The 27,118-nt window shown below is 45.5% G+C and overlaps 1 protein-coding gene across 2 annotated transcripts in view; it reads left to right on the forward strand.

The window, feature by feature from the left end:
- clpb (ClpB family mitochondrial disaggregase) overlaps positions 1-27,118 on the forward strand; it is a 106,088-nt gene that overhangs the window by 32,151 nt on the left and 46,819 nt on the right. For both annotated transcript variants that reach the window (XM_062977057.1, XM_062977056.1), the window contains exons 5-7: positions 379-507; positions 18,719-18,816; positions 26,483-26,597. In XM_062977057.1, coding sequence (XP_062833127.1) covers positions 379-507; positions 18,719-18,816; positions 26,483-26,597 — 342 coding nt within the window. The remainder of the gene's footprint in view (positions 1-378; positions 508-18,718; positions 18,817-26,482; positions 26,598-27,118) is intronic.

Genomic DNA, 27,118 nt, shown 5'->3' on the forward strand with positions numbered 1-27,118 from the left:
CTAAAGGGCTGCTCTTAATATTCCAAATTTCTCTTTGCCATTTGCCATACTTTTACCTTGAAATCACTGGGACAGAGAGAAGTGTACAACTTTTCAACTATTTTTTAACAAAACAAATATGCCTAGACTCATTGCTCCCATCTCTCTGGAACAATCCCTCCCTTTCTGTGATCCCTGTGACAATTGCAAGCTGGACTTCAGGAAGACGCCTGATCTTTGGTTCTTTGGCTAAAATGGCTAAAAGTGATACTCTCCCCTTACCGAAGCCTTTGGTGCCGCCCAAGCTGAGATGCATTGCCTATTTTTGTTTCATTGACAATTATGGTTGACCACCTTCTTCTTTTTCCCTGACCATCCTCTCTTTCCCTGCCTCTGCAGTGCTGGTCACTCGGGAGGACGACTTCAACAACCGCCTGAACAACCGGGCCAGTTTCAAGGGCTGCACCGCCCTGCATTATGCCGTCCTGGCCGACGACTACCCCACCGTCAAGTTGCTCCTGGAGGGAGGTAAGGCTGGCCTTGCCAAGGGTCTTCCTTTTGGTCTCCAGTTCAGGATCTCTGGTCTCAGCTTTGAAGCTGGCTGACCCTCCTTGGTTTCCAAATCATATGGGATCAGGTGCCTTAAAGTATAACTTGCTCAGCACCTGGGAGTGGTTCTTTAGTGTCTTTCTGGGCTCTTCTTTCTGTTTTAGACTGCCACTCCCAGAATCCTAGCTGGCTGGGGGATTCTGGGAGTGATTGCTCAAAAGGGCACTTTCCCCTGCGCTCCAGAAGATCTAACCTGTAACATTTGGGGATAAAGGCACCAAGGTCAGATCGTGCATGTTTCAAAGTCATGTATCAGCTTAGGGCAACCCCATAGGGTATATTCCATAGGTCTGTCTTAGGCAAGCAATTCCTCAAAGGTGGTTTTCCAGGTCCTTTCTCTGAAATAATCCGACGGCACCAGAGATTCTTTGGTGATCTCCTATCCAAGTTCCAACTTATTGTTGTGTGGCTTCAGGTTGTTTCACGCCTCTGCCAGGTTTTCTGGGCCAGATTTGTTCAGAGGAAGAGGTTGCCTTTGCCTTCTCTGAGGCTGAGAGAGTGTAATTGGCCCAAGGGTTTCTGTGGCAAAGAGAGGTTTTGAGTCCTGCTTTCCAGAATCTTAGTCCAGTGCTCAAACCATACTTTTGCCTAAGAGGAGTGGGCAATTACAGAGGGACTCCCCACCCCCTTTGCTCCTGCCATGACCAGAAGCTGCATTAAAACAGTTCTGGGAACTGTTTGAAATACAGCCAGATTTATGCTAGTTTGAGAGAGGTGGACAAAGAATTGCTCTAAACCAATATGTTTTTTTTTTTTGTGGCTGTGTGTGCATTTTTGGCATGTTTGGGAGCTGTGCTTTTCTGATGAATTCTTATTGGGGAGCGGGGACAACATCTGGAGTCTCTTGAAAGCTTAACAGGCTGCAAAACAGGGCCTTGGGTCCACAAGCAAACCATGGTCTGCATTGGAACCATGGCTTCTAATCTTTGTATGTTTGTTAGGTATTAAATTATATATTGTATTTTCTTAGTGTTAGCCAATTTGGGTCTCTTTTTAGAGAGATAACGCGGGATATGCATTATTATTATTATTATTATTATTATTATTATTATTGACACAAAGACATAGTATGATACAGCAAACGAGATCTATATGCTGGATTTTGTATCACAGAATCACAAGTCGAACACTTCCCAAGTGTTTAAGACTTTGTGATGTATTTTCGGATGATGCATGCAGATCCCAGTAGGGTGGCCTTTTGCAGTTGGCAGATCGTAATTTTGTCAATGTCTATTTCCAAATGCCGGCTGAGATCTCTTGGCACGGCACCCAGAGTGCCCATCACCACTGGGACCACCTGCACTGGTTTCTGCCAGAGTCTTTGAAGTTCGAACTTGAGGTCCTGATTGCAGCTGAATTTTTCCTGTTATTTTTCATCAATTCGACTGTCACCTGGGATGGCGACATCAATAATCCAAACCTTTTTCTTTTCCATGACTGTGAGGTCTGGTGTGTTGTGTTCCAGAACTTTTTCAGTCTGGATTCAGAAGTCCCACAGTATCTTTGTGTGCTCATTCTCCAATACTTTTGCAAGTTTGTGATCCTACCAGTTCTTTACTGCTGGGAGGTGGTACTTGAGGCATAAGTTCCAATGAATCTTTTGGGCTACATAGTTGTGCCTCTGTTTGTAGTCTGTCTGTGCAATTTTCTTACAGCAGCTGAGGATATGATCAATGGTTTCGTCGGTTTCCTTGCACAGTCTGCATTTTGGGTCATCAGCTGATTTTTCGATCTTGGCCTGAATTGCCTTTGTTCTGATGGCTTTCTTCTGGGCTGCAAAGATCAGGCCTTCTGTCTCCTTCTTCAGGGTCCCATTCGTGAGCCAGAGTCAGGTCTTCTCCTTGTCACCTTTTCCTTCAATTTTGTCAAGGAACTTTCCATGTAATGTTTTGTTGTGCCAGCTGTCAGCTCTAGTTTGTAGTGCGGTTTTCTTGTACTGGTTTTTTGTCTGCTGTGCTTTGAGGAGTTTCTGATTTTTGACTTCAATCAAAGCAGGTTGTTATTATTGTTATTATTATTATTATTATTATTATTATTATTATTATTATTATTCCTGGGAACTGTGTTACTCAAAGCACTGACCTCCCACCTCCGTGATGTCTACATTCCCAGCCAGACTCCCAACCTGTGGCTTCCCTTTGTCCTGAATTTGGATTAATGCTGCTGGCCGTCCAAGCGTCCTTTTCATCTCGCCCTCAGTCCCTCCTCTAATGGACTTGATGGTCTTTTAACAGCTTGCTTACTGCCTCCCTCCAAAAGCAGGCACCTTTGTGAGGACTCTGTTGCGCCTTTGGCACTTGAGAGCGGTCGGTCGGTCAGTCGGTGGGGTGCTTCCTCCTTGGCCAGTGCCCTTTGCCCTCTCCTTTAGCCCTGCCTTTTCACCGGCCATTTCCTCCAATGCAGTGGGCAGCTCCTCTCTGCCCTCGGGGCCAAAGCCATTGACCGCCCCAGTCCTCCCCTGGCCTTAAATAGCCACCCCAAATTGCAATGTGTACACGTGTGGGTGTTTCCCTTTTGTCGCTTTGGCCCCTGGTGTCCCCCTTTGCTGGCCTCCCTTGCGGTCAGTTTGTCCCTGACCAGCAGACCATGAGCTCTCCCTTTCTTTCTCTCTCACTCGCTCTCAGTCTCCTTTGGACGGTCCGCAGGCTCATGGCTGGAACTGACCTTTGGGGAAGCGGGATACAAAACACACTCATCCCTCTCCCCAAAGCATTCCCCAAACTCTATTCTGTTTGGGTTTCATACTCCATCGATCCAGGGTTTTGTTTTCCATTCATCAGGGAAAAGGAAACACAGGGCTACCAATACACACAGGGCACCTTTTGTTAAAACTAATTTTTATTCAGGAGTAAAGAAAGCAAATTTTTATAAAATATAACACTAAAACTACGACATTTTACAAAACTAAATCTAGAACAGACAAAGTAACCTAAGACATATCTATATTGATATGTGCATATTTAAATGCACAACTACAGAGACTCTGATGGACCTCACACTCCACAGCTGTTAACTTGCATACCTTATTGTCCTGCTCCCTTTAGAATATAGTCATGTATGATCACACTTCATAGCATTCTTCTAATTCTTGAATCCTACCGTTGAGATTCGCCCCCATTATTACTGTAAAAAAGTAATAAACCAGTCCCAGCCTTCCTTGAAATTGGTCACAGATTTGTTTTTCCTGATCAGCATCATCTGTTTGTCCATCTCAGCTCATTCATACATCTTTGTGGGCCATTCCTCCTGCCTTGGGGGAGCTTGTTCCTTCCATGTCACTTCTGGAACATGGGCATACAGCCCGAAAAACATACAACAACCCTTGTTCCTTCTATCGCTGAGTATCCTATAGACAGTTCTCTCTGTAGTAATCATGTATTGTAGTCACATTCCAAGTTTCCTTTCTAATTGATCATCCCGCAATGGAACTCTATTTCCATCATGATTTTAACAATTTCTTCCAGCATCTTACGTATTTGAGTCCAGTATTTGTTTTTTATGATTACATTTTTATTAAGACAGATTAAAACATAACCTGCATACAAACAGACAAGAAACAAAAAAGAAAACAGCAACAACAAAAGGTTAAAAATAATTTTTTCTAGAATAATACTACATCCTGAACTTTTTTTAAAAAAAAATCCCAATAACTACAAACAATCTATATAATCTAATCTACATTATCTGTCTGATGGTTATATTCTCTCAGTTTTCTACACCCATTTAGTGAAAAGGAATGAATGAATGAATGAAACTATTTATAGCCCGCCCTATCTCCCCGAAGGGACTCAGGGCGGCTTGCAACAAAATACACAGTGGCAAACATTCATCTTGGTCCATCCTCCCCTAAAGTGCTGCAGCATGTAAAGTGTGTCATTTCGGATATGTGTGCCAAGTTTGGTCCTCTTCTGTCATTTATGTCAATTGCAGTGGTCTCAGGAAGTGAGTGAAAGTACTGCAAGTCCCATCATCCTTGGTACGTCCTCCCCCAATCTGCACCAGGATGTAAAGTGGGTCACGGGGATTGTGTGTGGCAAGTTTGCTCCAGTTCCATCACTGGTGGATATCCCAGTGGCCTGTGGGAGCCGAAATGATTGAAAGTACTACCAGTCCCATCATCTGTGGTCCATCCACTGTAAAGTGTATCATGGGAGTTATGTGTGCTAAGTTTGGGCTAGGTCCGTCACTCCTGGCGGTCACAGGAGATCAAGACCAAAATTGACATATAGAGTCCCTATGACCCACTCTACATCCTGGCGCTGTTTGGAGGGGGATGGACCATGGACGATGGGACTTGGATATGGGAGTTGTAGTTCACCCGCACACACTGAACCCAGCTGACATTGGATCTAGGCTACACAGGCAAATAATGCCTTTCTCAAATGACCCGGGTACTGCCGGATCCCCAAGCTAGTAAACAAATAAAAATAACTCAGTAAATTATAAAACAACGTAAATAAACAAGACAAAACATAATCCATGTAATTGCAAACATTAAATCCTTAAAATCTCATTAAAAATCTCTAAAATTAGACTAACATTGTTGGAGGGGAAATGATGAACAGTAGATTAACAGGGTGGATGTTAGCATCTAGGCGAGGGTGCATATAGATGTACTTAGACCACTGGTACATCCTTTCTCACATAATAATAACAGCTGTTATTATTATTATGTTTATTTATACCCTGCTTTTTCTCTCCACAAGGAGACTAAAAGCAGTTTACATTAAAAGCAATGGGGGTTTGGCCCCATCTTTACTGGAGGAACACAGGGAATGGGCCCCAGTTTTTCTTAAAGTTAGTTAGAGATCTCTCCTTAATTAACATAGCAAATTTATTCATTTCTGCAAGTTCGCTTATTTTCATAAGCCAGTCATTTTGTGTCGGGATCATTGAGTCTTTCCATCTTGGAGCAGAGATCATTCTTGCTGCCGTTGTCATGTATAGGGATAATAACCTCTCACATTTTCTATCTTGTTCATCCGACATCCCAAGCAGATAGACTTTAGGTTTCATTTCAAATTTGACTTTAACCATTTCTTCTAAAATCGTATGTTTGTGCCCAGTATTTCTAAGCCTTTTTACACGACCACCGCTCTACTTTAGTTCTTCCTGATGCACTTTCCATCCAAACTAGGCATGGGAAAACTTCGGCTCTCCTCCAGGTGTTTTGGACTTCAACTCCCACAATTCCTAACAGCCTACCGGCTGTTAGGAATTGTGGGAGTTGAAGTCCACAACACCTGAAGGAGGGACGACGTTTGTCCATGTATGATCTATGTATTATTACTTCATTTTGTATGGTCACTATGTGTTTTATTGTATGCTGTGTTTTAATTGTTTATTTTATTTTATTGTGATCATTGTTTCTTAGTTATTGATACTGGTTTTAATCTTGTTATACTTTGTTTCTGCTTTGGGCTTGGCCCCATGTTAGCTGCCCCGAGTCCCTTCGGAAAGATGGAGCAGGATATAAGAATTATTATTATTATTATTATTATTATTATTATTATTATTATTATTTTATTGTATGACACAGCAAACAAGATAGTTATGCTGGATTTTGTTTCACAAAATCACAAGTTGAACACTTCCCAAGTGTCTAGGACTTTGTGATGTATTTTCGGATGATGCGCGCAGATCCCAGCAGGGTGGCCTTTTGCAGTTGGCAGATCGTAATTTTGTCAATGTCTATTGTTTCCAAATGCCGGCTGAGATCTTTTGGCACGGCACCCAGTGTGCCCATCACCCCCGGGACCACCTGCACTGGTTTCTGCCAGAGTCTTTGAAGTTCAATCTTGAAGTCCTGATAGCGGCTGAGTTTTTCCTGTTGTTTTTCGTCAATGCGACTGTCACCTGGGATGGTAACATCAATGATCCAAACCTTTTTCTTTTCCATGACTGTGAGGTCTGGTGTGTTGTGTTCCAGAACTTTGTCAGTCTGGATTCGGAAGTCCCACAGTATCTTTGCATGCTCATTTTCCAATACTTTTGCAGGTTTGTGATCCCACCAGTTCTTTGCTTCTGGAAGGTGGTACTTGAGGCATAAGTTCCAATGAATCATTTGGGCCACATAGTTGTGCCTCTGTTTGTAGTCTGTCTGTGCAATTTTCTTACAGCAGCTGAGGATATGATCAATGGTTTCGTCGGTTTCCTTGCACAGTCTGCATTTTGGGTCATCAGCTGATTTTTCAATCTTGGCCTTAATTGCATTTGTCCTGATGTCTTGCTCCTGGGCTGCAAGGATCAGGCCTTCTGTCTCCTTCTTCAGGGTCCCATTCGTGAGCCAGAGCCAGGTCTTATCAGCTTTATTGTTGTTATTATTATTATTATTATTATTATTATTATTATTATTATTATTATTATTTATCCTTAGGAAGAACATCCTAACGATAAGAACTGTTCAAGCACAGTGGTCTCTGCTGCTGCCAGAGAGTCTGGTAGAACCTCCTTCTCTGGAAACTTTTAAGCAGAGGCTGGAAGCACCTTTATTGGGAGGGATTGGATAGTGTCTCACTACACGGCATTGAGGGTTGGACTGGATGACCCTCTTTGGGGTCCCTTCCAACTCTAAGGGTCCACTTCTTGGGACAGCCGCCCTTTCCCGGCTCTGCGCCGCATCCCTCCCTTCCTCTCGGCTCATATTTACAAAGAGAACGTGATAAATTCTGTATCGACCCCTTTTGTCGCCCTGTAAATTTGGCAAAAGATGATTAAATAGCGCAATAGAGGCTGCCAGCGCCGGGGCTCGATATGCGGCGGGCCGGTTGTATCGACCCCGGTATCCGAGCCCCCGACCAGTCATTAAATGCCTGTGACACACACACACACACACACACACCTCAAAGTCAAAGGCAGGCAATCATGTCATTGTACCGAGGGCTGCAATAAGCAGCAGCAGCGCCTGTCCGGCAGCAGGTTTATGTCCGTGTCATAGCTTTTAAGGGCCGTTTCTCCCCAAAGGGCCTGGAGTTAAGAAGCCTTCCAGGGCAGGCAGGTTGTATTTGGTGTCAGGAAAACAATCTGTCCTTCACAGAGCTGAACTTAAAGTCCAGTTGCAGTTCCCTTGAAGACAAAACAACACCAGGGTCGCAGTAGGATTGCACAAAAGAAAATACTTTACTTTTTCCAGCAGACAAAATAAAAACAGCCTTCTTCACACGTAGCAGAAAAAACAAAATAAAACAAAATATGCAAAATAAAATATAGCTTACGGTAATTCCGATTTGCAAACTTACATGCAAAAACAATTGGTCCTTCCCAGAGAGTATAGTACCTACAGTCTGCAGGAAAAACGGAAAGCTCGGCACCCACAGCAAGAGTTTGTAAAGTGCTCCAAATGGTATACTCTAACAGTGATTCCCAACGTGGGTGCTACCACCCCCTGGTGGGCTCTGCAGCGATCCAGGGGGGCGGTGATGGCACCTATTAGGACACAGGGGCGGAGCTAGAGGAGTGGGTGTGGCTTCTTCCCAAGAGCCCGAGACAGGGCTGAGCATCTATACCTTTCCTGACGCACTTGTTGGGACACAGAGGGCGGAGCTAAGGAAGGGGACGGGGCCTCCTTCCAAGAGCCTGAGACAGAGCTGAGCCTCTATACCTCTCCTGAGAGACCTTTTAGGACTAAAGGGCGAGACTAGGGGTGGGGGCGGGACCTCCTTCCAAGAGCCCGAGACAGAGCTGAGCCTCTATACCTCTCCTGAGAGACCTTTTAGGACTAAAGGGCGGGTCTAGGGGTGGGGGTGGGGCCTCTTCCCAAGAGCGCGAGACAGGGCTGAGCCTCTATACCTCTCCTGAGAGACCTTTTAGGACTAAAGGGCGGGGCCTCCTTCCAAGAGCCCGAGACAGAGCTGAGCCTCTATACCTCTCCTGAGAGACCTTTTAGGACTAAAGGGCGGGGCCTCCTTCCAAGAGCCCGAGACAGGGCTGAGCCTCTATACCTCTCCTGAGAGACCTTTTAGGACTAAAGGGCGGGGCCTCCTTCCAAGAGCCCGAGACAGGGCTGAGCCTCTATACCTCTCCTGAGAGACCTTTTAGGACTAAAGGGCGGGTCTAGGGGTGGGGGTGGGGCCTCTTCCCAAGAGCCCGAGACAGAGCTGAGCCTCTATACCTCTCCTGAGAGACCTTTTAGGACTAAAGGGCGGGTCTAGGGGTGGGGGCGGGACCTCCTTCCAAGAGCCCGAGACAGGGCTGAGCCTCTATACCTCTCCTGAGAGACTTTTTAGGACTAAAGGGCGGGGCCTCCTTCCAAGAGCCCGAGACAGAGCTGAGCCTCTATACCTCTCCTGAGAGACCTTTTAGGACTAAAGGGCGGGGCCTCCTTCCAAGAGCCCGAGACAGGGCTGAGCCTCTATACCTCTCCTGAGAGACCTTTTAGGACTAAAGGGCGGGGCCTCCTTCCAAGAGCCCGAGACAGAGCTGAGCCTCTATACCTCTCCTGAGAGACCTTTTAGGACTAAAGGGCGGGTCTAGGGGTGGGGGTGGGGCCTCTTCCCAAGAGCGCGAGACAGGGCTGAGCCTCTATACCTCTCCTGAGAGACCTTTTAGGACTAAAGGGCGGGGCCTCCTTCCAAGAGCCCGAGACAGAGCTGAGCCTCTATACCTCTCCTGAGAGACCTTTTAGGACTAAAGGGCGGGTCTAGGGGTGGGGGTGGGGCCTCTTCCCAAGAGCCCGAGACAGAGCTGAGCCTCTATACCTCTCCTGAGAGACCTTTTAGGACTAAAGGGCGGGTCTAGGGGTGGGGGCGGGACCTCCTTCCAAGAGCCCGAGACAGGGCTGAGCCTCTATACCTCTCCTGAGAGACCTTTTAGGACTAAAGGGCGGGGCCTCCTTCCAAGAGCCCGAGACAGGGCTGAGCCTCTATACCTCTCCTGAGAGACTTTTTAGGACTAAAGGGCGGGGCCTCCTTCCAAGAGCCCGAGACAGAGCTGAGCCTCTATACCTCTCCTGAGAGACCTTTTAGGACTAAAGGGCGGGGCCTCCTTCCAAGAGCCCGAGACAGGGCTGAGCCTCTATACCTCTCCTGAGAGACCTTTTAGGACTAAAGGGCGGGGCCTCCTTCCAAGAGCCCGAGACAGAGCTGAGCCTCTATACCTCTCCTGAGAGACCTTTTAGGACTAAAGGGCGGGTCTAGGGGTGGGGGTGGGGCCTCTTCCCAAGAGCCCGAGACAGAGCTGAGCCTCTATACCTCTCCTGAGAGACCTTTTAGGACTAAAGGGCGGGTCTAGGGGTGGGGGCGGGACCTCCTTCCAAGAGCCCGAGACAGGGCTGAGCCTCTATACCTCTCCTGAGAGACCTTTTAGGACTAAAGGGCGGGGCCTCCTTCCAAGAGCCCGAGACAGGGCTGAGCCTCTATACCTCTCCTGAGAGACTTTTTAGGACTAAAGGGCGGGTCTAGGGGTGGGGGCGGGACCTCCTTCCAAGAGCCCGAGACAGGGCTGAGCCTCTATACCTCTCCTGAGAGACTTTTTAGGACTAAAGGACGGGTCTAGGGGTGGGGGCGGGACCTCCTTCCAAGAGCCCGAGACAGGGCTGAGCCTCTATACTTCTCCTGAGAGGCCTTTTAGGACTAAAGGGCAGGGCTAGGGGTGGGGGCGGGGCCTCCTTCCAAGAGCCTGAGACAGGACTGAGCCTCTGTATACCTCCCCTGAGGCACTTGTTAGAACATGTGGGCGGGGTATAGAGGTTCAGCCCCGTCAGGCACTTGGTAAGAGGCCCCGCCCCCTCCTCTAGCCCCGCCCCCTGTGTCCTTGCAGGTGCCACAGGACAGGGATAGAAGCTCAGCCCTGCCTCAGAGCTCATAACTCCGCCCATCCCAGTCCTGGCCGCCCATTTGTGGCCTCGCCCACCTCCCCCTCCCAGCCCTGGATCTTAGACTAGGGGAAAGGCTCAGCCCCGCTCTCTTGAGCGGGAGCCACGCCCACCCCTCTAAGCCACGCCCCCTTTCCAGGGGACGCTGAATAATATTTTTTTCTGGAAAGGGAGCGGTAAGCCAAATAAGTTTCGGAACCACTGCTCTAACTTCTGTTTTTTAACCTACTGATAAATCACTTGCCTTTATTTATTTATGTTGTCGAAGGCTTTCATGGCCGGGATCACAGGGTTGTTGTATGCTTTCCGGGCTGTATGGCCATGTTCCAGAAGTATCGCGATATGAATATATGACTCACTGATAGACCCCCACCTGGACATGAAAAGCACCTTAAATGTTTATTTAAATGTACAATTATGCTGGTTTTTAATGTATATTTTAATTTTAATTTTTAATTTTGAAAGACTTTTAAATTTGATGTAAACTGTTTTTCTGATGTATATGTTTGTATTGTAAACCGCCCTGAGTCCCCTGATGGGTGAGAAGGACGGGGTAGAAATGATGTAATAAATAAATAAATAAATAAATAATCTCCTGACGTTTCACCCACATCTATGGCAGGCATCCTCAGAGGTTGTTAGGATGCCTGCCATAGATGTGGGAGAAGCGTCAGGAGAGAATACTTCTGGAACATGGCCATACAGCCCGGAAAACATACAACAATTCCGTTTTCCATTCTTGAGTTGGGAGTAGTAAGCTGCTTTGGGAGATGGTGATCTTTGGGCATTTGGACAACATGGCCAGTCTAGCGGAGTTGCTTGTCTGCCTGTCTTCCCAAGAGATTTGCAGGATTTTTCAGAGGCAACACTGATCGAATCGTTCCAGGAGTTGAGTGTGACGTCTGTAGATGGTCCACATTCCACAGGCGTATAACAGGGTTGGGAGGACAATCGCTTTATAAACAAGCACCTTGGTATCGCTACAGATGTCCCGATCATTGAGCTGAAGGAGGACCTCATTTGGGACCAGGATCCGGTGTTTAAGAAGCAGGGATCTAAATAACCCATGGGATCCCTTCCATCTTGCTGGCTCTGTGATATCGGAGTGCGTTTGCATTGGACTTCTGCATGACAGTAGAGGGTGGGACTAGATGTCCTTTGGGGTCCCTTCCAGAGGTGGAAAGTGTAGCACGGGCAACCACCTGGGGTCATGCTGGTATAGTGATGTTTTTAGAAACTGATCGATTTGTTTGGCCTTCTTGCTTGCTTGCTCTGGCTTCTTTCTCCTTTTTTAAGAAAGCCCCTCCCTGCGAAGCGGTTTGCCCCCGTCTTGGAAGCCCGTTTATTTTACTGGAAAAGAGGGTGATCATGTTAATCCGATCACGCCGAGGCTCAGGAGGACAGGAGTCTCTTCCTATTACTTTAACTAGCCATGCAGAGCAATAAGGATGTCGGGGCTTGTCAGGGATGATGGCTGATGACACGGCGTCAGCATCGTCCTTTGCGCCTGCCTCCTTTTGGCAAGCACCGTAGGGTGCGGGCTGGTTTTTTGTAGGGAGGATATTTGGAATGATTGTGACTAGTTGAAAAACTCACCTTCAACTCACAGGTTTGGGGTACTTTTTGCAGCCTTGGGATCTCACCATTTATGCCTTCTATAACTGATAAAACATCTTTGCTGGTTTTGTTTCTCTACATTTCATTTATATATTGTAGGGGCGAGTTACTTTTAGGAAACTGATCAAGTACTACAGAATTTCAGGGGAAAACTTATTTTAAATCCTAGCGTGACTATTAAAGATATTGGTTCCCACATTGCTGCTGCTCAGTCACTGAATTCTTGACAGCAGAAGGTGTCACCCCAAAGAAGATTCATCAGAGAATGCAAACTGTTTATGGCGATTGTGTTGATGTGAGTCCTGTTGGGTGAGTAAGTTTAAAGACGTTGAGGAGGGAACATCTGACTTGGGTGACAAGCAAAGAGTTGGACGTCCTGTGACAGCAACCATCGAGTTTCACAAGCAAAAGGTTGACAGATTGATTCAGGACGATCGTCGTATCACTCAGAGAGAAATTTCAAGCATAATTGGCATTTCACAAGAACTTGTGGGTCACATGATTGCTTTGCTTGGCTATCGGAAGATCTGTGCATGTTGAGTCCTCCTGTGAGATGCCGGTTGCCGAAAGAGAGCGTCAACTTCTTCCGTGACGGCTTCAGAAAACTTGTTCATTGTTGGCAGAAATGTATCCAATGGTCTGGTGATGATGTGGAAAAGTGAATAGTGTTCCGATAGCCAAGCAAAGCAATCATGTGACCAACTAATGTGGGAACCTTAGGTATGCAGATGATACTACTCTGATGGCCGAAAGCGAGGAGGAGCTGAGGAGCCTTAGTTGTCACCCAAGTCAGATGTTTCCTCCTCAACATCTTTAAACTTAGTCATCCAACAGGACTCACATCAACACAATCTCCATAAACAGTTTGCATTCTCTGATGAATCTTCTTTGGGATGACACCTTCTGCAGTCAAGAATTCAGTGACTGCACGTTGCTTAAATCTCATTGACCGACCATCTGCGCAGGGTTCCATACTTCGCACTTTAACAACACAGCCGTTCAATGCTAAGTCTTCCCGCCAAATAGAACTGTAGAGGAGAGTCTCCTGAACAAGCCAGGACCTGCCGCAGACCAGGACTGCCATCTGTTGAGGAGTTACGAAGGCGGAGGCATTACTTTTCATTCAACCCTCTTATTACTCTTTGTTTGAGAAGTGGGCACCACGAGACCTCTCTCTGGCTCAAGATCTCTTACTCATACACACGAGTCAGCTTTAGGGACTCTTTTGATGCAAAGAGACGAAAGGAAGTTCCCTAACTTAGGTAGAAGTTAGGGAACTTCCTTTCGTCTCTTTGCATCAAAAGGGGAATAGTTTTTAGATGGAAGGAAGATATATCCCCACTCTCTTCTGCTTTGGTCAGACCTTATCACCTGGAATAATAAATCTGTGTCCAGTTCTGAGCAAAGCAAGTCAAGGAGAAAGACAAGATGGAAAGAGTCCAGAGTCACTGAAAGAGTCACTGGCCTCCAACTGACAAAGAGTTCTTCTCTCACCTTGGACTTTCCACATATAAACCTTCCTTGCTTAGTTTCTCCATGCCTCACAACCTCTGAGGATGCCTGCCATAGATGTGGGCAAAACGTCAGGAGAGAATGCTTCTGGAACATGGCCATACAGCCTGGAAAACATACAACTAGGGTATCCAGAGAATGATTACCAAAATGGTCCAAGGTATGGAAGGAATCCCTACTGAAGAGGAGGGAGCCAATCTTGTTTTCTGCTGCTCTGGAGAGTGGGACACAATGGAGCCATGGATTCAAATGACAGAAAAACAGTTTCCACCTTAAACTTCATAAAGAACTTCCTGATCGTAAGAGCTGTTAAACAGTGGAATTTGATCCCTCCCCAGAGTGCAGTGGAGTCTCCTTCTCCAGATGGCCATCTGTCGGGAGGGCTTTGATTGTATATTCCTTCCTGCCTGGTAGAAGGGGGTTGGACTGGATGGCCCTTGGGGTGTCTTTGAACTCTATTCATTGCTTGACATCCTTTCCTCCCCACCCAGAAAGGGGATGTGTATTGAGGGCGGTGTGTGTTGTGTGTCCATGAGCCAAGACAAAGGCACGGACACACATGAACACAGCACGCATTTTGCCTGAGCGTCTCTAAACAGGCAGGAGCGAGAGGCAGCAAAGTCCCATCCATAACCCCCCCTGGTATTGACAGTTATCTGCTATCTGAAGGAATTCAAGACAAATGATTAAGAGGATAGAGTTAATAAAATTTGAAAAATTGAGACCTGTCACTCGGCTAAACTTTTTTCAATACCACCGACAGAAACATATTTCCCCAATGAGTGACCTTCCACAGCTGCTGCTGCTTCTGCTGCTGCTCCTCCGTGTTTGCGGCGCTGGAAGGGAGCCGGCCGGCTATTTATCAAATATTATAAGCTGGGGCTGGGGGCCTGGCTACTTCTATGAGCGAAAGGCTCGGCCGAGGCCCCAGGCGCTGCTGTCCAGGTGTGCCGTCCCTCCAAAGACGGTCCGTGGGAGGAGACAAATGGCCCCGATGCCGGTCCCAGCAGGTGGGGAGGGAGCTCTTTTGGGGCCAGCTGCCCCCTTGGCCGCCAAAAGGCCCCAGGTCAAGCCGGACTCGGAAGGGAAGCCGGTGACCATCTCCATGAAGATGACAGAAAGTCACGGGGTGCCGGAGCGGCCTGACACCGAGTTATTTATTGACCCATAATATTTTATTGGAGGTGGCCATCGACCCGTTTGTGCAGGAGTCGGGTTCTATCAATTATTGCGGCAATTAGTCAAGTCGTCGTCATCGCAGCCATTAACTGAGGAATCGGACCAATATTGGTTAGCGTTATTAATAGATCGGCAGGAGGCGATTTGGGCCTCATAGGAGAAGAGGAGGATGCTCTGCCAAGTCGGGGCAAAAGAAACTTTCCTTTCCTCCCTGGAAACGGCACAAAGCGGGGATTGGCCCAACATGTTAATGTGGGATTTGTGTATTGGTAGTGTTTAAATGAAATTTGTGTCTTGTCTGTATTGCATACTGATTGCATCATCCAGAGTGTAACATAGTCTGGAAAGAGTTAATTACTGAGAGGCTGTGATGTCCTTGATGTGTGGCTGGAACCAGGGAGTGTCCAGACACAAGTGTGTGTGCATTGCAGATTGCATCAGATCTGCTCTGTTCTTCTCTGAGTTGAGTCGAGTGCTGTCTGCTGAGAGTGAGAGTCCTGTGTGTCCATTGTCTGCAAGTCTGTTTGTCTTGTTTATTGGTCAGCCATTATTATTAATAGGAGGAAATGTGGGTCGTGGAAGAGGAGGGACAGAGGAAAGGTGGGCAGAGGAAATGTCCTCCTCCTCCTCCTCCTCCTCCCTGGAAGCAAAGCAAAAAGGGAGGATTGTCTCTTTAAACAACACTGCGACCGACCGTCGGTGTATAATCTCCCTTGTCCCAATCATATCCGTTATTGGATGTGACAAGGGCTCACAACCGAAATTACTCTCCGCCGGAGGTTTATGGAGCGCATTTTTCATTCTGTAAGCAAATATAGATCTCTTTATGCCAGCTCTCGGAAATAGCTAATGTCTGCCCTGCTCTTTTCTTCTTCCTCTCTTGGGTTTCGAGGGGCAGAGAATCCAAGGCGTTGTGCTTCAGGCTGAATGGGGAAGGAAGGGGTGCTACAATTCACGCGGGGCACTGCTCGGTTGTCTAGAGAAAGTGCTGTAAACATTTCACAAATCCACCTGTTGCCTTGCAGCTTTTTGGGCGATGAGTGCATGACAGTTTTATCCACCAGTGCTAAGCTTTGTCTGCTGGTTTCCTTGCAGGTTGGTTCTCTGGACGGACAACAGTTGGCCTTAGCATGCGTTTCCCAGAAAATAGCATTGGAAAATATCTGGGGAAAATTTCCAGAAAAATCTCCAGGGCTCTAAATCATGTTGTCTGGTTTAGCTCATTGGGTTTAAACATCACCATGATGGTCATCATCTCTGTATGGGGATCCTAATGTAGAAACAAGCTTGGCAGTGCATTTCATTATTCCTTTGTGAAGGAAGGTTTGTTGAAGCTAATTTTAGGGACAGGTCTGAAGTTAGTGTCCTCTTTTTGATCCCATTGAACTTGATGGGTTGCCGTACAAAAGCCCAGACCACTGTGGATCAAGATGTGTGAATGTTTGGTGTGGAAAAACTTCCACAAAGAAATATAGTCACCATGGTTTAGCTGCTGTGGGACTTCTTGTGGGCTGACAATTACATGGTGAAGTGCAGTAGTCCTCCATTGTGACTAGAAGACGTTGGCCATGGAATGACACTGGGAAGATATTTAATCCAATCCAGGAATAATCAAATTTGCAAATACAGTGGAGCATCCCTGTCAGTTGTATGTTGTCAATGGAGCGCAGAGCGAAGAGACATCATAAACGATGTTAAAAAATATATACAAAGCTTTACTTTACAAGACAAAACAGAATTGCAGACGAACACAGGCTTGGCTTTCACTCTAGGCAGACACAAACTAGAACAGAGCAAGATCTCAACTGAACGCAATCAGTAATGTACAAACACACTTGAGTCTGGATACTCCCCAGGTTTCAGCTACACATCAAGGTCAACACAGCTTCTCAGTCATTAACTCTTTACAGACTATAGCATACTCTGGATGATGCAACATGTATGCAATACATGCTAGACAAAAATTTCATTTAAACACTACTAATACATAAATCCCACATTAACAATTCCAACTTAAGAGGGCTTCGAGTTAGGAGCTGTCGCTCGGCCCAGGCTTCACTTTGACATAACTGCAGGATTTAGAGTTAAGAGCAAGCACTAGCGCAATAGGGAGCGCTAGCGTGAGAGTGCAGGGCTGTAGTTTCACCAAATTTTCGAAAATGATGAGTTCCCAGTCCCAGTCCCTACATAACCAGATATAAGCCATGGCTTTGTTGAACCATTTACTGATGGAGCTATAATGAAATGGGTTTTTAATATTTTATTTTTACTTCTGGTGTGTTTTACCAGGTTTTTGGTATTTTAGGATGATATTTTGATTGTTAAGTTAATTAGGTTGTGTTATAATGTTGAATGTGTCTTATTTCGATGTATTGTCTGTACGATTTTCTTTCCGGCAATTGAATGTTTGCCTATGTTGTTATTGTTTACTTGTTCAGTCGATTCCCACTCTTCCTCACCTCATGGACCAGCCCACACCAGAGCTCCCTTACATTGCCTTATATGTTGGAAACCACCCTGAGTCCCTTTGGGGAGATAGGGCGGTATATAAATAAAGATGATGATGATGATGATAATGATGAGACTTCTCAAGTGTCTAGGACTATTATTATTATTATTATTATTATTATTATTATTATTATTATTATTTAAAACACAACAAGATGAGTCCACAGCAGACACTCTGCTGCCTGTTGTACTGGATCACACGCCGGACACTTCCCAAGTGTCTAGGGCTGTGTGATGTATCGACGAATAATGCGTATAGATCCCAGTAAGGTGGCCTTCTGCATCTGGCAGGTGGGGATTTTGTCCGCGCCAATTGTGTTTAAGTGCAGGCCTAGGTCTTTAGGCACTGCACCCAGTGTGCCGATCACCCCGGGATTACCTTAACTGGCTTGTGCCAGAGTATTATTATTATTATCAGGGCTTCAAGGGAGCAGCCTCTGGGCCTCGTGCTCTTGTCCGCTTTGGGAGATTGCTGCCCACTTTGCACTGCTCTACTTTGAGGAACTTTGGTTTAGATGAGTATGTGTGGTTTTTATTCCTGGTCTGTTTGGCTTCATGAAGACAGAGAGGGAGAGAAAACAAGAGAGGGAGGGAGGCTAGAAGGAGTACAATGGGGAGAATAAAAGGATGATTCTGCCTCTTCACTTTGTGCTTCCTTGCCACAACTTTGTGCTTCTACCATTTTAAAGTTGGTTTTTTTTTTTTGCTCAATGTGAATGTACATGTATACATATTTATAAAATATATTTTCTTATTTATAAATGCGTAACAAAAAATTGGAGGGTCTCAGAGGTGCGGAACAAATTAATACCATTTCAGTGGAAAATTTTACTTTGACAGAAGTATTTTGAGTTAAGAGCTCGGTCATGGAACAAATTAAACTCCTATCTCAAGGTATCTGTGTACCAAAACTGCAAATGTGGAGGGTTGACTGTAGTAGGTTTGGCCATGAAAGGGGTGTGAATGGCGATTAGTGCATCTCTGGAGGTGAGGTCTATGACACATTTGCAGGAACGGCAGCTTACATGAAAGAGGAAGAGCAACAGGGAGGTTAGGGTTCGACTATGGAGAGATCAAAAGGAAAAAGCAGTAGAGGAGGTAGATGTCTGGAGGGCTGGTTTCTTTCGCCCTCTCCCACCACCTTCCTGGCTTATTGGCCTCAATATTAGCAGCCACAGCAGGGAAGTCGGGGCTCTTGACCTGCAAAGTGGGGGGCATTGCTTTTCCGATGCCATGCGCCGCACATCACTCCCTTCCATACGGCTCCTGTCCTCAGAGCAACTTTCCCTCACCAAAGACTATTGTTTGCGGTGTCATTTCCCCTTTGTGACCTCTTCGGACGCAGTTTGTGTCACCGCTGGTGGCGCATTGTCCCTTTCCGGTCCAGGCCTGGTTGGGGGCAAAGGTTAAGCAGGAGCCTGTGAGCCCCCCCCCCCCCGACCCCCTTGGACCCCGTCCCACGCGTTGAGTGTCACCCCTTCCTCTCTCCCTCCTCTCTTTCAGGTGCCAACCCCCTGCAGAGGAACGAAATGGGGCACACGCCCATGGACTACGCCCGGGAGGGAGAGGTCACGAAGCTCCTGAAGGCCTCCGCAACAAAGGTGGGGCTCGCAAAGGATGGGCTCTTTGTGGTCTCTGGTTATACAAAGCACTCAGGCAATAGGATTAGGATCAACTTTGTGGGTTCACAAGGATTTGTAAAAATCAGGAACACAATTAGGGTTCCACAGGGGAGAAAATGGCTTTTGAAGGGCTCCATGACTGAAAAGATTTGGAAACCGCCATTCTAGAATACACTTGGATTCCAATTACCGTGTTTCCCCAAAAATAAGACAGTGTCTTATATTAATTTTTGCTCCCAAAGATGCGCTAGTTCTTATTTTCAGGGGATGTCTTATTTTTCCTTAAAGAAGAATTCACATTTATTGTTGAACAAAAAAATGAACATCTATATATATAAAAGAGTGATGGAATCGCGGCACCGAGCAAAGCAACTAAACTACGGGGCCCCCAACCTCGACATTGGACAACACAACCCATCATCCACGCCTTAAGGTTGAAACAACACAAAATCACTTCACGCACCTCCACATGGAGAGAACCCACAACGCACCATCGGAAGCCATGCCAGGGAGGGAGGGAAAGAGAAAGCATAATGGCCGCCGGCAACAGGGAAGGCAGGCAATGGGAAAAAGCTGTCCTCTGGGTCCTAGCGCCCGCCCATCATCCAAACCCTTTATCTCCACTCCAACCTTCTACAATATCCAACCCATTTTAATACTCTATATTTTAAATATATGCTATGAACCATGACAATCAACACAATCTCTCTCCTAATATTTTAACAAGCTTAAAATCACAACACCAAATAAAAAACAACACTCTTAAAACACGGGAATGCCAGACACTAAACAATCAGGGCCAGCAAACACCTCCCATGATCTGCCATGCAGGACACAATCCAAGCACTCCCAACAGATGGCCACCCAGCCTCTCAATAATAATAATAACAACAACATCATACAATCCTAATGTTTGCAGAGGCTGACTATTTCTGTGGCCCTGACACGTCACATCTCTTTTTATGTTTGGAACCTTTAGAGTGTTTGCTTATCTTTTTCACATAGAAAGAAGATAACTCTATACTCAGAAAGGCTTGACTATTTCTGTGGCCCTGACACGTCACATCTCTTTTTATGTTTGGAACCTTTAGAGTGTTTGCTTATCTTTTTCACATAGAAAGAAGATAGCTGTATACTCAGAAAGGCCTGACTATTTCTGTGGCCCTGACATGTTCACATCTCTTTTTATGTTTGGAACCTTTAGAGTGTTTGCTTATCTTTTTCACATAGAAAGAAGATGGCTGTATACTCAGAAAGGCCTGACTATTTCTGTGGCCCTGACATGTCACATCTCTTTTTATGTTTGGAACCTTAGAGTGTTTGCTTATCTTTTTCACATAGAAAGAAGATGGCTGTATACTAAGAGAGGCCTGACTATTTCTGTGGCCCTGACACGTCACATCTCTTTTTATGTTTGGAACCTTTAGAGTGTTTCCTTATCTTTTTCACATAGAAAAAGTGTAACTGTATACTCAGAGAGGCCTGACTCTACTGTACATACTAAACATAAAGACAACCATACAACAGGCATTCTATACCACCACTAACTCAAATTTCTCACCAACACCACCAGACAACGCCACAGCAACGTGTGGCTGGGCACAGCTAGTTTATTATATACTGTACAGTAGTTGTCATCACAAACCAGCATAACTAGACAAACTGTGAATCATATCAAGAATTTTTTGTTACTAACAATATTTCCATGTACAACACTCTATGTTACATACATTTACCGATCCTGCATGCTCTGGTGTTCTGTTCATTGGGCATGCTTTCAAACAAAAACTTTGCTAGGTCTTACTTTCGGGGGAGGCCTTATATTTAGCAATTCAGCAAAACCTCTACTAGGTCTTATTTTCAGGGGATGTCTTATTTTAGGGAAACAGGGTAGCAACATAGCTATTTGTTAAGAGAGCGTGGAAGTAGAACTTGATGAAGAATCAATGCTCTATAACAAACTACGTATTATATATATCAAGCATGAAGTCACAATATGATATACATAAAGCATGGCAGATCCTAATTGTATGTTCAGCTGAGCCTCCGGCAACCCACCAAGGGACAGAGGCACCCGTTTCATATGTAGATAAAGGAAACGTCAGGAGCCAGATCCTTAAATCTCTGCAAGGAAAGAGAAAGAAGGCCTTTGGAAGTTTAATAGGCCTCTGGAGCCTTTCTCCATCAAGAGAAATATCCGTTTTTTCCAAAAAAGATTTCACAGGGCCATAGGAAAGCATCTCCAGTTTTCTGGCGTGAACCCATCAGAGCCTTGTGCTTAGATGGTGTTGCTGAAGGAAGCATGAAACCTAAGGCACTGTGTGCTCTGTGATGGATGCCACGCTGGGGGCAAGGCAGTGTGGGCGCTGGCAGAGGAGGCGCTGGCAACAGGAGGGCTGCCCATGTGTTCGCTTCTCCTCGTCCTGCTGAGAGTCCTTCAGAATTTATGGCCCATTTTAATCACCGCTGGAGGATGAATTGGTGCCACTACAAACAGGATAGATAGACGCTTCCCGTGGAGTTTATTTACATGCACTGGAGGCGAGAGCAAGGAGGGGAGTTTGCAGGCGGGATTCGGTTTGGGTCTCCTGCTGCTTTGCGCTGGGCAAATCCCTCCCTTAAGATAGAGCCATGTTCTCCGTGTTGGAAGCCACCAAGTTCAGAGCTGGAGGAGGACGGTGAGCAGGAGTCACATTGGCTGATAGGATGGTGCTCATTGAGAACCCACAAGACCATCATCCATCTTCCTTTCTCGAGGCTTCCTGAGCAGGCTTTCTGGCTATAATAAAGCTCTTGAGATATGCAGGTGGGTTCAGCCCAAGTTCCTCCAGTGACCACCCAACAGAGACCTAGATTTAGAAGAGATCACAAGGACCATCCAGTCCAGCCCCCTCCTGCCAGGCAGAAAGACACAATATAATCATCATCATCATCATCATCTGGTGGCAGAGGACTCTTACAAGTAAAACAAGCAGTCAAAGAAGAAGAACATGCCCTGGCAGAATATGTAAAGCAAAGAGAAGAACCTGCTTTGATTGAAGTCAAAGATCGGAAACTCCTCAAAGCACAGCAGACAAAAAACCAGTACAAGAAAACCACACTACAAACTAGAGCTGACAGCTGGCACAACAAAACATTGCATGGAAGGTTTCTTGACAAAATTGAAGGAAAAGCTGATAAAGAGAAGACCTGGCTCTGGCTCACGAATGGGACCCTGAAGAAGGAGACAGAAGGCCTGATCCTTGCAGCCCAGGAGCAAGACATCAGAACAAAGGCAATTCAGGCCAAGATCGAAAAATCAGCTGATGACCCAAAATGCTGACTGTGCAAGGAAGCTGATGAAACCATAGATCATATCCTCAGCTGCTGTAAGAAAATCGCACAGACAGACTACAAACAGAGGCACAACCATGTGGCCCAAATGTTTCACTGGAACTTATGCCTCAAGTACCACCTCCCAGCAGCAAAGAACTGGTGGGATCACAAACCTGCAAAAGTATTGGAAAATGAACATGCAAAGATACTGTGGGACTTTCGAATCCAGACTGACCAAGTTCTGTAACACAACACACCAGACATCACAGTGGTGGAAAAGAAAAAGGTTTGGATCATTGATGTCGCCATCCCAGGTGAGTCGCATTGACGAAAAACAACAGGAAAAACTCAACCGCTATTAGGACCTCAAGATTGAACTGCAAAGACTCTGGCAGAAACCAGTGCAGGTGGTCCCGGTGGTGATGGGCACACTGGGTGCCGTGCCAAAAGATCTCAGCCGGCATTTGGAAACAATAGACATTCACAAAATCACAATCTGCCAACTGCAAAAGGCCACCCGACTGGGATCTGCATACATCACACAGTCCTAGACACTTGGGAGGTATTCAACTTGTGATTTTGTGATATGAAATCCAGCATATCTTTCTTGTTGGCTTTGTCATACTATGTCATTGTGTCAATAATAATAATAATAATAATAGCAACAACAACAACTTTATTTTTATATCCCGCTCCCATCTCCCCGAGGGGACTCAGGGCGGCTCACATGGGGGCAATCCCAGCATCATCATACATTAAAACAGTCATAATTTATAATTTAAAACAATAAAAACAACATTACACAGCATAAAACAGCATAAACATATCCAGTCCTTCAAACCTAGAGCATAGTACAAATATGTAAGGATGGGCTTGTGCAGATTCTACGTGAGACAATTCAACCCCTCCTGACAGATAGCCATCCAGACAAACCTCTAGAGAAGGATGCTCTATTTGATAGATCTGTTTCCCCCATCAGACAGCTCTTTTTTCCCACCAGGAAGTTTTTCCTAATGTTTGAGTGGAATCCCTTTCCTGCAATCTAAATATGTGGCTCCGTTGTGCCCTAGCCTCTAGAGCAGTAGAACACAAGCGGACACCATCTTCGATATAACCTCCTTTCAGATGTTTAAACCTGCTCTTGTGTCCCCTTCTCTCAGCCTTCTTTTCTCCAGGCTATAAACCTCCTCAGCTCCATAAGTTGCTCCTCGGCCGGATTCATAGTTCTCAGATCTTTGTTCATTTTGGTCACCCTTCTCTGGTTATGTTCTGGCTTCTCCTTGCATTGTGATGCCCAGACCTGAATGCAGAATCTATTTATTTATTTACAACATTTTTACCCCGCCTTTCTCACCCGAGGGGACTCAAGAATTGTTCCAGGGACTGTGATAGACACTGTGATTTTCCTTATCTGTAAACCATTAATTCCTTTGAGGCGCATATGAGAGAAGCAGGTACATTTAAGCTTGGAGAAGAAGGAGGCTGAGGGGGACCTGAGAGCCAGATTTAAATATTTGAATGGAGGTCCCATTGAGAAGGAATGAGCAAGGCTTGGTTTCTGCTTCTCTGGAATGGATTCAAATTGCAATGGATTCAAGTTGCAGGAAAAGAGATTCCACCTATATTTTCTGGTGGTTAGAGCTGCTTGACAGAGGAATGCACTGCTTGGTAGTGTCTCCTTTTTTTGGTGGAGATTTTTAAATACAGTCTGGCTGCCGTCTGTTGTGGGTGCTTTGATAGTGGCTTCCTGCCTGGCAGAAGGGGGTTAGACTGGATGGCCTTTAGAGGTCCCTTCCAACTCTATGATTCCAAATAACGATAACAAATCCCTCTTGGGTCTTCCAGTTGCCATCCAATGACACCTACAAGTTGATGGCTTGCTTTGCCAAGGGACAAATTGTCAGAGTAATTTGCAGCGCAGCAGTAGTTGGATGGAATCATTGGAACGCAGAACGAAAAGACATCCAAGACGATGGTAAAACTATATACAAGTTTTACTGAAAGCAGTAATAAAGACAAATAGACTTGCAGACAATGGACACAGGACTCAACAGACAGCACTCGACACAGAACAGAACTGAAGCAATCAGTAATGCATACACACTTGTGTCTGGACACTCCCCAGTTCCAGCCACACATCAAGGTCAACACACCTTCTTAGTAATTAACTCTTTACAGACTATAGTACACTTTGGATGATGCAGTCAGTATGCAATACAGGCAAGACACAAATTTCATTTAAACACTACCAATACACAAATCCCACATTAACACAAATATCTCTACTTTGGGAGAAAAGGGGGTCTCTGATTCTACATGCTGAGATCTCCCTTCCAGAATTTCCGATTCTCAAGAAGACCCCAGAAATCGGAGCATTTCTTTCTGAGATGCAGCAAGTCTTCGGCCTTTTTTTCATGCAGCCTCCTGTCAGTCCGATCTCTAATAATAATATATATTACAGCCAAGCCGGTTTTATGTATTGTTTCCTTTTCAAAATGTAAAAAAAAAAAAGATTAAAAAAGCAAGCAAAAAAAGAATTGGCCAATATATTTAGAAAGACATAGATGTATTGATGGGGCCGGAGTCGGTTGAGGCGGGTGATTTATGGGGCGCCTGGAGGGAGCGACACCGTTATGCTCCGGATTCAAGTGCCGCTCCGTTGGGATCGCCTCGGAAGTTATTGCTCCATATTGAAGCATCGGGACTGATGCGAGGGGGGGAATCGCACTCTAGACAGATAGCAGCGGCTCAAGTTGGTCTGGGAGATATTTATTTCATTTCTATTTCTAACTAGTAAACAGCCCTGGATGTGTTTTGCTGCTGGTTTTTGAGCCGGAGGAAGCAGGTCACCTTCCTGCTGCTTCCATCAAGAATGGCGGCGTTGGTTGTCATTTTGGGAAGGAATCATAAGGTGTGTCCACACTGTAGAATGAACCCAGATGGACACCACTTGAGACAACGCTATGATATAATGATTATTTACAGGTCTTCTGTAAATAAATTATGGGGCCTCACCAAACTACAACTCCCAGGATTCAAAAGTATTGATCAATTGCAGTTAAAGTGGTGTCAAATTGCATTCATCCTATAGTGTGGACCTCCATCCATAGAACCTGAGCGTTGAAAGGGACCTCAAGGCCCACCTAGCCCACCCCAGAATCCACAGCTAAAACATTCATGAAAGATGGACATCCAACCTCCGTTTAAAAACCTTCAAAAATAGGAGAGTTCTCCACTCTGTGAGCCAATCTATTCAATTGTTGAAAAGGTTCTTATGGTCAATAGGTTCTTCGTAATGCTTAGGTTGAATTGCTTTTCTTGTCATTTTGATCCATTGCTTTTTTTTAGTTTCTGGTTTTCACTCTTATTATTTACATGGATTTCCTTACAGACATTTAAGGATAACTATCATGTCACATCTTAGTCTTCTCTTTTCCAAGTGAAACATCCCACCTTCTTAAGTCATTCCTTATTAGGCTTGGTTTCCTATCCCTCTCAGACTGTAATAATAATATTAATATTAAAATAATAAGATATTCCTTAATATCCTAGGCCCTTGGGAAGAGCCCAATATTCAGAGACAAATCCCAGACACTTGGGCCTAATGTACATGTGTGCTGTGATGTTATGTGCATGTCAATAATGATAATAATAATAACTGTATTATTATAGAATGGGACTCAGTATTCCAGGTTTGGCCTGAACAAACTAGAATATTACATCAATTATTCATTCATTGCAACCATATCCCAACTTTTGCCTGTAATGGGATGGGACTATGCTTTCTCTTGATGCAACCCAGAGTTGGATGCTACAAGTTGAGGATCTCTTATGCCAAAGGCTTGGAACCATTAATGTTTGGGATTTTGGAATTTCACCAAAATCACTGGAGGTGGGTGCACGAGACTCCTGTGAAAATGAAAAACAGCAAATCAAGAAATTGGTCAAGGTTGCTGGAAACTGTCATAGACTCACATTGGAGGACCTAGAAAAGTGTTCTCTCTAGAAAGCTTTAGGACCTTCTGCATGATGGAGAAAGTTGGCCATAGAGTCACCCTGGAGGACCTGGAGATTCCTAAAGAGAACATTTTAAATCAAATCTGTGAATAATCAAGTCCTGAAAAATAAAAAAAATATGGAAGAATGATTGCAGTGACAACTATTAAACTCCAATCAGGTCTCGAAGGACCCAAAGTCATAGACCCACTTGCATTTCAGATGTTTTTGGAACTTTTGTCAGCATGGCTCCTAATTGTTGGTCTATCCTTCCTTCCTTCCTTCCTTCCTTCCTTCCTTCCTTCCTTCCTTCCTTCCTTCCTTCCTTCCTTAGTTCCAGGAAGAGCAGCGCAAGAGAGAGATAGAGGAGCGTCGTAGGTTCCCTTTGGAGCAGAGGCTCAGGGAGCATATCATCGGTCAGGAGAGCGCCATTGCCACCGTTGGGGCCGGTGAGTTTGAGACCGCATCTCCCCCTATGAACCTGCTCGTTCTCTCCGCTTGTCGGGTGAGGCCCTCCTCTCGCTTCCACCACCTTTGCAGTCACGGTTGGTGGGGATGAGAGAGAGGGCCTTCTCCGTCGTGGCCCCCTGACTTTGGAACTCGCTCCCCAGGGAGATCAGGCAGGCCCTGTTCGCAAAGGTAAAAACCTTAAGTTGCAGAGTCAGCAGAAACAAAGCCCCGAAGTAATGTGGTTAAAAATAACAACTACATTGTAGCATAAAAGCAACAACTTTAATGCTATAACAGAAACCATAATACAGGAACAAAACAAAAACTCAGAGAGAGAATACAGGCAGAGTGCAAAGAATATATAAATGACAAACATAACTCCACCTGTATCTAATTGACAAAGCTCAAGGTACAAGCATATTACCAGTTAAAGGTACATGAACATGAACTATATAATTTTGCAAACATTCTAATACTTTCAACAGGCCCCTACCCTACTCTCCTTCTGGAAGAGCCTTAA

Source organism: Anolis carolinensis, chromosome 3, assembly GCF_035594765.1.
Source record: "Anolis carolinensis isolate JA03-04 chromosome 3, rAnoCar3.1.pri, whole genome shotgun sequence".
In the NCBI taxonomy this organism is placed as follows: Eukaryota; Metazoa; Chordata; class Lepidosauria; order Squamata; family Dactyloidae; genus Anolis; species Anolis carolinensis.